Here is an 11,873-nt window from a genome sequence, read left to right on the forward strand (position 1 = left end):
ACATGGCGTGTCATCATCGAAATTGATGAAATATCGTTGCGTGTCATGCGATGGGTCGGAAAAATGGCTGTCTCCCCTTCTCACTCATTGAACCTAAAATTGGGTTGATCTTTTGTGATAACACGTGAAAAGTATTTACCATATTCCGATGAAATTTGAAACACAAATAGATGAAATGTGCATATATAACCTTATTCACGGCAAAATCTCTGCTCTTGATAGTTTTAGAAATATTTTATTCAAAAGAGCAAACATCTGTTTTTAACGGCTTCTTAGTAATTGCACGAGTTTTGCCGCTTGACATAATTTCAGACATATTTATTGATAAAATGCGTCGTAATCATTTTTTTTAATTAATAGCATATACGAAACGGCCGCGTCCCATATTCAATTTTGTCACGAATAAAGTTGGGCTCTTCGCGAGCGACGCACACGGATTTGGGTGAGATCGTCATTGCTACTTATAATATCCACATCTGTTTACTTTTTTTGTATGCATGCCTGTATTATAAACAAGGGTGTTTTAATAATTCACTGAGCACTGTGAAATGCGTATTGAAATACAGCGTAATCCTTGGACAAGCTCAGCCAAAAGGCAAAATAATTCCAATAAAGCTGTAGATTCGAGAGCTCCCTGTCAGTCTAACCATCCCAGTACGCTGTCTAAAGCTGTTTGATGTTAAAGTGTAAAACAAAATGTTAAATAAAAGCTTTGATACCTATATCTACTATGCGCCGTTCAGCTTGACCCGATGAGTTAAGACTTCCATTCTTTTAGTCTTCCTTGAGTTTAATTATCGTAATACACTTCAACAGTCGTAACGTCACTTCCCTCGTAATGACGCATGGTAACTTAATAGCTGGCTCTAAACTATCGGAACAATGGCGGGCGCCCTTATGAAATATTTTTCCGATGAGCATAAAAGTGTATTCAGAGGAGAAAAACATTATAAATATGATCTTGTTTTGACTTTTATACATTTTAATCACATGACATATTTAAAGTTCTACCAGCATGAAGAATAAAAATAACCGATTTTATTTGTTTAGAACCACGATGGCCGCCGTTGCTGGGCGACGTGACATCAGACTATTGGATCCAATTCCTTGTTTGTTGCTGGTTGTAGAAGGATGTGAGCGTGAAATATTCCACTTTACAAACTATTTCCATTTCACAAGTAAAAAAAATATTAATTCAAATTGATGTCAGTAAAGGTCCTCATACTAAATATTGTATTTCATGACTTTTGTGATGATTTAATAAAAATGTATTTAAAATGTTGAAACGATGCTATAGATAGATCGAAGTTGACGCCACTCAGGTCTTTGTTATTGTTTTTTGCCATCCCCTTTTATGAGTAATTCTCACTGAACTGTATTATCCAGACTATAAAAGTTCATAGTTACACATAGTTTTGTGTGTAGGTCCGTTATACTTCCGGATGGCAATGTTGTGAGGTTCTTAGCCAAGCGCGTACAATCTATTGATCAAGCGATGGAACGGTAGGTATTTTACTCAGACACATACCATCGACAGTAAAACCTGTATAGTTCACTATTTTTACCAATCACTGCCATTGTTTACATTATGACGAATGTCCGACAGGCGTGGTTATGTCCATGAGATAGAGATGCCAAAAAGTGAATGTGTATAGATAGTTCGAAGATGACGTCACTCAGGTCTTTGTTATTGTTTTTTGCCATCCGCGTTCATGAGTAATGCTCACTGAACTGTTTTAACCCGACTATAAACGTTCATGGATACACACAGTTTTGTGTGTTGGTCCGTTATACTTCCGGATGGCAATGTTATGAGCTTCTAAGCCAAGCGCATACTATCTATAACTAATAAAAACGTATAGCACTTTATGCTTTGTTTTTATATCTTATCAAGGATAATAAATGTAGTTTTATGAAGTAGAAGAAGTTTGAATTCCATATTCCCTATCATATATCAAATTTAAATTCCCTTATAGGAGTCTTATTCAACCCGACATAAAACCAAAATGACACATAATGGCCATATTTAGACGTACAATTAATGGGCATGATCTATATTAACTTTCCATGTGCTCGAGGTCATTGGTCACATTGCAAAATGTGCTTAAAGTGACCCACATAGTGAAAAGTGTTCACAGCTTTTTAAATATCTAACATCACGATTGGTCATTGTATTCAGCTTGACACATGGGTATGTTTATAACTTTTGTAAACAAAGCAGCGTGTTGACATTTGTTAAGAAGCATCCAATCTTTGGACAACAGCAAATCATGTGATTGAATATAGATCGCTCCCATTCATCCACGGCTGGAAGGACATTCAGAAACTGTCGGCGAAATGACAACTCATGAAAACTGAGGGTGTAAACGAAGAATTTAACTGATGTCTGACTGAAAACACTCAGTTTTCATGAGTTGTTATCACATGGCCTACAGTTCTGGCTATCCATCTGGTCGTCAAGAGGGGCCATAGTGCGGAATAAGTCTGACACGCCAAAGCAATGTGTAGGTGGCTGTGATTTAACTACCTTAACCCCCCCCCCCCCCCCCCACCTTACACCATATATATATTAAGTTCAACTCTGATATAATAAGGACATTCTGTGTAAAATGCCTATCTTAAGAGATTTCCGTGGTCGACTTGGACCAGGTGTACCTTTTAATTTAGATATCTCGTGAGCCAAATATTGTAACTCAATAAATACCGCAGTGGTAATCGTCAGTAGATCGAAGTATTCAAATTCTCCGGGTAGATTATGGCTTATTTTTATCGACCAAATGGAGCATTGACATCATTAATGACGAAGGAATGGATGGATACGAGGAGAAAAATGGGGAGGGGGAGAAGAATAGGATCAGATGAAGGAGAACCAGTTGGTTGATGAGGAGGAAGAGGATGAGAAGAAGTAGAAGTAGAAGAAGTAGAAGAAGAAGAAGAAGAAGAAGAAGAAGAAGTAGTAGTAGTAATAGTAGTAGTAGTAGTAGTAGTAGTAGTAGTAGTAGTAGTAGTAGTAGTAGTAGTAGTAGTAGTAGTAGTAGTAGTAGTAGTCGTAGTAGTAGTAGTAGTAGTAGTAGTAGTAGTAGAGAAGAAGAAGAAGAAGAAGAAGAAGAAGAAGAAGAAGAAGAAGAAGAAGAAGAGAGGAGGAGGAGGAGGAGGAGGAGGAGGAGGAGGACGAGGAGGAGAGGAGGAGGAGGAGGAGGAGGAGGAGGAGGAGGAGGAGGAGGAGGAGGAGGAGGAGGAGGAAGAAGAGGAGGACTGGTGATCAGTTGAGTGGGTGACAACAAGATATTACATTAAGTTCAAATACACTCAAAGAAATTTAAAAGGGCTTGTTACTTTTCATGTTTATCAAAATAATCTTGTAACATTTATCTAGGGTAATCCCTTTGGACTTTTGAGAGTAGCTATTTGTTTGAGGTTAGTTTGTCATCGCTTCAAGTTGATTTTTTTGTTGACTTAACTTAAGCTTGTAAATTATTATTATTATTATTATTATTATTATTATTATTATTATTATTATTATTATTATTATTATTATATATTATATTATTATTATTATTATTATTATTATTATTATTATTATTATTATTATTATTATTATTATTATATTATTATTTTATTATTATTATTATTATTATTATTATTATTATTTATTATTATTATTATTATTATTATTATTATTATTATTATATTATTATTATTATTATTATTATTATTATTATTATTATTATTATTATTATATTATTATTATTATTATTATTATTATTATTATTATTATTATTATTATTATTATTATTATTATTATTATTATTATTATTATTATTATTATTATTATTATTATTGCTTTACAAGCCAAGGGATCAGCATCCGCTCCGGGTGCATTCCAATATTTTTCTGAACTCTTCATAAACCCAAACACGATTGAAGCGTTGGGTCTTTAGATCTGGTGGAAAGTATCTAGGTCAGAAACACAAGATGCCATAACTTACAAACACACGAGAGTATTTTACGTCCTCAGGAAGATTGTTTATACACTTCCATCTATGATCAAGTATTTTGTTATTTTTAGCATTGAAGGTCATTTCCGCTTCCGTGATAAACAATAAATATGTGAGCCCCTCTCTGTCCTGTGACTGGGATTATGTTAGTAACGCAATTTATATGTTTGCAAAAATTTTGTACCACTGATACATGGTGCTGGTTTTGAGTTTTCTTGACTTCAACAATACTAAGATGTAAATTTATTAGACTGGAGACTTTTCAAGTGAAATCAAAGGCAAAGTGATGGGAGTCATGAGACTCAAATGAGACCCGAACTTGCGTTAGTTTGAGTTTGAGTTTGTTGTTTATGTGGTGGTGTGCTAGTGCAGCCTTCACAACGGTAGCAGTCAGCTTTAAATACACTTGGACTTGAACTTGGTGTGTAGTCGGATAGCACTGAACACAGCTGCCACTGTGACTGTAGGTTAGTATTGAATGTGCCCTCTTCATTCCAGTTAAGTCTAAGTGCTTAGACTTAGGCTTAGTCGGCTTAGACTTACTGAGGCTTAGCATAGTTATTAGTTATGGCATGGCATAACTAATACTAATGCCTTATGCAGGTCCACGGTAACTCCAGACTCTAGTCTTATTCTTATGGAAGTGTTTAGGGAGACCAAAATCTTGGTCTCCCAAGCCATAAGGGCCCATTTCGCTAGGGAGACCAAGATTTTGGCTTCGCTGTGTGTGATTATCCCCAGACACCTGTCTGGTGATAGTGGTAATGAAAATTCGTTATCCCCAGACACATATTTGAAACTCCGCTCTTTCAAACAATTATCCACATTCCAGAATATGGAATGTTTCCGAATGCACATAGAAATAAGGAAAGTTAATAAAATATCTATAAAAACATAAAATTAACCAACATTAAATCAGTTGTTACTGCATATACACAATATGCGTCGACTTCGAAGTGGGTGTCATGGCCGAATGGTTTAGTCGTCTGCCCTGGAAGTTTTACCAGAATCGACGTTGTGGGTTCGAATCCTGGTTCCGCCACTTTTTTTTTTATTTTTTAAAATTCCGTCTTCTTCTTACAGAACGTTGCAAGGGATAAATGTCCTATCCATCCTCCCCCCACCTCATTTTATTTTTATTTTTTTTATTTTTGTGCGAGTCTATTCTTTTCTCCTTTGTGTTTGACCTTTTGTTCCGTGTCTGAGCATGAATTTCTTAAAAATTTTTTTTTTTTTTTTAAATTATTGTTTGTTTTTTTCTCCTCTATCTGACCATTTGGTTGCTCTCTGAATATTTCTGTTTGTTTGCTTTTTAATTATTTATCCTTTTTAGTCACTTTTTGAGATCGGAGTGAGGACGAATATGACAATTTGCTAGAAACTAGAAAGGAACTAAGAGAGAGTGAGAGAGAGAGAGAGAGTTTAAAAAAAAAAAGAGGTGGGGGAGGATGGATGGGACATTTATCCCTTGCACTGTTCTGTAAAAAGAAGACGGAATGTAAAAAAAAAAAAAAAGTGGCGGAACCAGGATTTGAACCCGCAACGTTGATTCTGGTAAAACTTCCAGGGCAGACGACTAAACCATTCGGCAATGACACCCACTTCGAAGTCGACGCATAGTGTATATGTAGTAACAACTGATTTAATGTTGGTTAATTTTATGTTTTTATAGATATTTTATTAACTTTCTTTATTTCTATGTGCATTCGGAAACATTCCATATTCTGGAATGTAGATAATTATTTAAAAGAGCGGAGTTTCAAATGTGTCTGGGGATAACGAAATTTCTTTATCCCCAGACAGGCGTCTGGGGATAACGAATTTTCATTATCATGACAGCCTTTTGGCTTCCCTGCGTAACCTTATTCTTGGTTTATGTTGTGGAGTGGAGGGTTTTTTTAGTTGTTTTTTTAGGTTTTAGTTTTGCTTTCTTGGTAAGGGGGAGGCGGGGGGTGTTTTTTAAACTTTATTTATTGTTTTGTTTAGGTCTCCCTAGTAAAAATGGCTTTTTTGGTTAAGTAGATCAAGATTTTGGCTTCCTGGTGTAAACCCGTACCTACGTTTGTTATGGCAGTGTCTACATACACGGTAACCGGGCACCTAGCCTCAGGATCAACGTACACAGTAACTCCGGTAACTGGTTTGCCGCTACCACAATACAAGCAATGGATGGACCTCGCTCTGTATGTATGTTTGTTTGTGTGTGTGTGTGTTTGTGTGTGTGTTATTTTTAAAAAAATCAAACAATAGAATATAATCCATTAAAGGCGAGATTCAAGGTTACCATGTATGTTACTGTTACCATGTATGTAGATCCTGAGGATAGGTGCCCGGTTGGTAACGAAAATAATGATACCAAGATATCTGCAATATTCCTCTTTATAACGAAAGTATGTGTCTTTAATTGAACCCCCCTAAAACTTAGTAAAAGCGAACGGCAATTTCCAGTCATAACTTTCTTATGGGCGAGTTGGGTCACAATTTTACTCCCACTGCTGCTGCTCAAAAGTTACCGTGTAAACTATTTAATTATTATTTGTTTGGTTGTTTTTGCTGCTGTTCTCGATTTATTTATTTCTTATTTCTTAAGGGCTTGCGATAATATTATTATCATGCATCCCCCCCCCCCCTCCCCCCTCTAAAAATAAGTTAAAAGAGAGATTGTAGGTTATAAGTTATTGTCCGTCCAACACAAAAATTGTGAGTGAAGTTGTTTTGTTTTGTTTTTGTTCTTTATTTATTGTTTTGTTTGGGGTTTTTTTTAGTCCGTATAATAATTGCATGCTAAACTCCCTTCCCCCACGAAAAAATATTTAAACAAGAGAGGAAAGACAGAAGAAAGAGAGATTACAAGTTATCCAACACAAAAGTTATTTTTCTTTTCCTCTTTTTTTTTTAGTTTCCATTTTTTTATTCTTCAATTTTCTCTTGGTTTCAATAATTCGTTTACTTTTCTGGAAGAGGGGGAGGGATGGGGTAATATTAAAATATTTTTAAAAAAAAGAAACCCAAAAAATCCCCCAAAAAGCAAGAACAGCAACAAAACCAAACAAGTTATAAATAAATAGAAGAAAAATACTTGCCTCTTCAACATAAAAAAAACAGTTCCATAAATAAAAATCTATTGTTTTACACTGGGAATCTAAAATATTGGTCTCCCCAGCTAAATTGGATGATTTTGGCCATGGAGACCAAAATCTTGGGTCTCCCTAGCCTCTACCTATTCTTATTTTGAATCCTATTATCGTCTTTTGCTCTGTGTGAACTGCGTGTAACATTCATTTTAATTATTATTACATAGATGTAGAGTCACATTGGGAAAAGATCAAGGAAGTCTACATAACAACTTGTCACGAGGTGTTGGGTGTAAAGAAATCAGAAGATAAAGAATAGATAAGTCCAATCTTGGAGCTGATTGAAAAGAGGAGAACAAGGAAGGAACAAGTGAATTTAAGTCGAACAAGGGCTTCAAGACTGGATGCACAAGAGCAGTATCGAGCCACAGCTAAAGAAGTCAGAAGATCTGTGAAGAAAGACAAGGAAGTATTCATTAAAAGGCTTGCAGAGAAGGCAGAAGCTGCAGCGACAGGACTCATGAGGATCCTTTATCAAACTACAAAGACACTTGCTGAAAAATATGGGAAACCAGAGATACCAGTCAAAGACAAAGATGGGAAAACTATTTTTGGAAAAGAGGCGGAGGGAAAGTTTCAACTGCATTCTGAACAGACCACCGCTGGAAATTTTGCCTGCAAGGAATGAGCTACCAATTAGCTGTAATCCACCATCGACAGCAGAGATTGTGGATGCCTTTAATAATATGAAAAGGAGGAAAGCTGCTGGACCAGACCAGATTCCACCAGAAGCTCTAAAAGTTGATGCTGAAAGAAATGCTGAGACCCTTCACCCACTATTTGAGAGAATCTGGAATGACGGGATATTCCCAAAGGATTGGAAGGAAGGACATCTAGTCAAGCTTCCAATTAAAGGAGACCTCAGTAATTGTAATATTTATCGAGGAATCACTCGTCTCTCTATCCCAGGAAAGGTTTTCAATCGTATTAGTATTATTCTAAAGAGAATTGAAAGTGCAACAGATGCTAAACTGCGGGACGAACAGGCAGGTTTTTGGAAAACTGTTCAATTACCAACCAGATTGCCTCTCTGCGAGTGATAGTGGAACAGTCTATAGAATGGAACTCTCCTCTTATTGTCAACTGTCTGGATTACAAGAAGGCTTTCCGACAATATTGTCAGAGCAACATTGTGGCAAATTCTGGCACATTATGGAGTCTGTGAGGAGTTAGTAAACCTCATTAAGGTTTTGTATGAAGGATCAAGTTGCAGGGTTGTACATGATGATCAGCTTACTGACAGCTTTGAAATTAAGACTGGTGTCAAGCAGGGATGATTGGTCTTACCATTCTTGTTCATCCTTGCCATTGATTGGCTAATGAAGGAAACATCCAAAGGGCGAAGAAATGGGATCCCCTGGATACAGTTGGATGATTCTGTCCCACAGCCAGGACCAGATGCAAGCAAGCAAAAACCACAATTATAATCAGCCCCTCAGAATCAATTGGTTTAAGAATTCATCCTGCACGGAAGCAGAGGTGAACACACGGATAGGAAAGGCACAGGCTGCATTCACATCTTTGAACAGAGTTTGGAGAACTAAAGATATCTCCCTTCGACTAAAGCTAAGACTTTTCAACTCAAACGTGAAGTCTGTCCTACTATATGGATGTGAAACTTGGAATGCATCAAAGGCATTTATAAGGAGGATGCAGATTTTCGTGAACAGGTGCATGTGTAATCTACTCAGAATAAAATGGATGGATGGAATTAAGAACGAAGAAGTACGGAAAAGAACACAGTAGAAACCAGTGGGAGGGGAAATAGGAAGAAGACGTGGAGGTGGATTGGACACACCCTTAGAAAGAATGACTCCACAATAACAAAGAAAGTATTGGACTGGAACCCTCAAGGCAGAAGATCAACGGGAAGGCCACAGGGAACATGAAGAAGAATTAAAGAAGCTGATATACAGACAAGTGATGAGACATGGAATGAGATTTTTAAAAAGTTAGCTCAGGATAGAGAAGGATGGAAACTGTTGGTGGCCAATAGCCTGACCCAGTGTGAATAAGGCAATAATGGCAATATTGAATTTTTGAAAAGAAGACAGATGTCGAATGTCAGGAATAAATCTCGTGGTGCGTCTTTGTATGCTCTCAGTGTTAACAGACTGTCACTTATATAAAGGACTCCAAATACAATTTCAATAATCCAAACAAGGTCTTATGACAGCTTTATAAAGTTGGGCAAACGTTTTTAAATCTAAATAACTAAAGCTTCTGTATACAATTCTCTTATTTTATTTTTTATACAATCACATATGTTCATCAAAATACAGTTTATTATCATAAACGTAGTAAGTTCACAGAGAATTTTATTTTTGACATTTTTTTCCCAATCTTTATTATCAATCACTAATTTAATTTAAGCATCCGCTTGTAAAAATTTTTCAAAACTTGTTTGAAGTTTTTCATATCCTGTAAAATATCCTAAAATGTTCTTTGTTTTATGGTCATGTGATCTTAGCTTTGTTAGATTTTTATTGCAAAGTAGTATACAGACATGACTTTTGGATGCATCAATGAAAAATGCAACTTAGAATATTCTGAAGAATTCACAGCACAAATGTGATGCCTCAGTGAAGAGATTTTGTGTGTTGTTCTGTGTTCAGTTAAAAATATAAAATTGCCATTATCATTGTCTAAACATTTTATTCCAGATGAGTACATTTGTTAACTACATCAGACGAATACTGATCATTCTGTGAAATATGAGGCCTAACTTGACTTATGGACTTTCAATTTTCTATCACTCACTTCGTGATCATTTAAGAAGATACTTGAATAATGGGTCTAACTTATGTAAGCCATGGTCTGACCACAACTATTAGAACATGTAGAATATCTTGTAAGCTTTTGTTTGGTAGCTTGCACGATTGAGATACAATTTCCAGCGTCAAGTGATTTGCCTGATTTGCGTTTATGAAGTGGCAACTTAATTTTGATATTCAATATAATTCGGTCACTGTATCTATTAGATCTGGCTGATAGACAAGTATGCTATAGAAATGTAGCATACAATTATCACTGTCTATTTAAGAGAACAGACACAATGAGGGACTTTTTTTTTGCAATGGTAGTGAATTCAAAGCTGCCTTCTACACCCCATATATTATATACAACCTGAAATTAATTGAAAATTGAGTTAAAGGGCCTCTGTGATACATGCAAAGCGAAAAAATATACTTCGTTCTTCATTTAGCATCTATGTTGGAGTATTTTACAGACACTTTTATTTTGTTTGATGAGCTTCATTTATATTTAATTATAATATGTCCTTTATTTATTTATTTTTCTTTTCTTAGTGGCAACTTTTGAACAAAATGAACTCTAACTCTAATGGAGATGATACATGGCCTGGTCAGATGCTCCACCAAGCTGCAATTTACAACAATGTTGAACTCCTTGTTTGTCTCCTACATGTAAGTATTTACCTGTTTGTAGAATCATTTCTATTCACACTGGCAATATTTGTGCAATTAGAATTATAAACCATGTGCTTGTTTGATGCAACTCACTCAATCCTCTCTGGACCTGCTGGTACTTGGGGCAATGCAAGGGATCTGTCAGCTGCTAATCTTGGGGTCACCTTTAGGGGTCTCCCTGATTTTTGGTCCACTCTCCACAGTACATCTCCAGGTCTCCCTTGGGTAACCTCCCTTCCTCTCTCCTTAGGGTGCCCATTGCAGAGCCTTCCTTGAATTCCTTGTCAATCCTCTCCTTACCTGCTGTACTGGGGCAATGCAAGGGATCTGTCAGCTGCTAATCTTGGGGTCACCTTTAGGGACATACCTCCCTGTTTTAGGCCCCTCTCCACAGTACATCTCCAGGTCTCCCTTGGGTAACCTCCCTTCCTCTCTCCTTAGGGTGCCCATTGCAGAGCCTTCCTTGAATTCTTTGTCAATGTAACCTCTGTAGAGAGATAAAGTAAGATTTCCTGGCTTGGCAGTCAATTGAGACACTAAAGGGAAAATGAATAATTTATATTATGAGTTGTAAGATATGCTTTGATGTATGAAATGACATATAAGCCCTTCTTCTCTAATGCTAGCTCTTACATCTCTTAAGTTATAGCATTTATTATAAGATGGCTATTGCATCATATTATTAAACGAAATTAGATTTTTTAAGGAAAATATGAAAAAAAAATATTCTCTGTTCTGAGCATTTGTTGGGGGTCCCGATAGCTCAGTTGGAGCATTCGCTTCACACACGTTTTATCCAGTGTGAAGTGGAGATTCATTTTTTTTCTGACTCCCTTGTCCACTCAGTTGTTATGGCGTAGATGGGTCTGTAAGATCTAGCAGAAAGTACTTTGTGATAGATTAGCATCGCATCTAAAGGGTAGCAAGCAATTGCTATTGTCCATTTCACACAATAGATACTGGGATAAACTCCGGCTCCATGGGCCTAATGGCTCTGAAGGACTACTATATTTCTGGACAGTGGTAACCCAGTCTCCAGTAAAGACAAAATAAAAAAGCATAAAACTATAAAGTGCAGTAGTTAACACTGATCTTGGTGAACTGGACAGGTGATGATTGAGACCCACTTTTTTGGAAGTGATTTTATGAAATTATCAGCATTTTTACTATTTTTGTTATCCATTTAATATATGTATAAATCTTTTTATGACCTTTTGTTGTTTTGTTTTTTTTGGACTTTTTAGGGAGATGAGATTGCTTACATCAATGGTAAAGATGTCTGTGGTAGAACAGCAGTTTACACAGCTGTGTCT

The 11,873-nt window shown here is 36.3% G+C and overlaps 1 protein-coding gene across 1 annotated transcript in view; it reads left to right on the forward strand.

Annotated features, from left to right (window-relative positions):
- The first annotated feature begins 4,080 nt into the window (after positions 1 to 4,080).
- LOC144972774 (leucine-rich repeat serine/threonine-protein kinase 1-like) overlaps positions 4,081 to 11,873 on the forward strand; it is a 79,710-nt gene continuing 71,917 nt past the window's right edge. Inside the window, exons 1-3 of the mRNA XM_078914393.1 lie at positions 4,081 to 4,465; positions 10,441 to 10,557; positions 11,805 to 11,873. The exon at positions 11,805 to 11,873 is cut by the window's right edge and continues 43 nt beyond it. Of these exons, the coding sequence (XP_078770519.1) occupies positions 10,459 to 10,557; positions 11,805 to 11,873 (168 nt within the window). The 5' untranslated portion in view covers positions 4,081 to 4,465; positions 10,441 to 10,458. The remainder of the gene's footprint in view (positions 4,466 to 10,440; positions 10,558 to 11,804) is intronic.

This window comes from Berghia stephanieae, chromosome 5 (genome assembly GCF_034508935.2).
Source record: "Berghia stephanieae isolate SIO BIC M18660-M18661 chromosome 5, UCSD_Bste_1.3, whole genome shotgun sequence".
Classification (NCBI taxonomy): domain Eukaryota; kingdom Metazoa; phylum Mollusca; class Gastropoda; order Nudibranchia; family Aeolidiidae; genus Berghia; species Berghia stephanieae.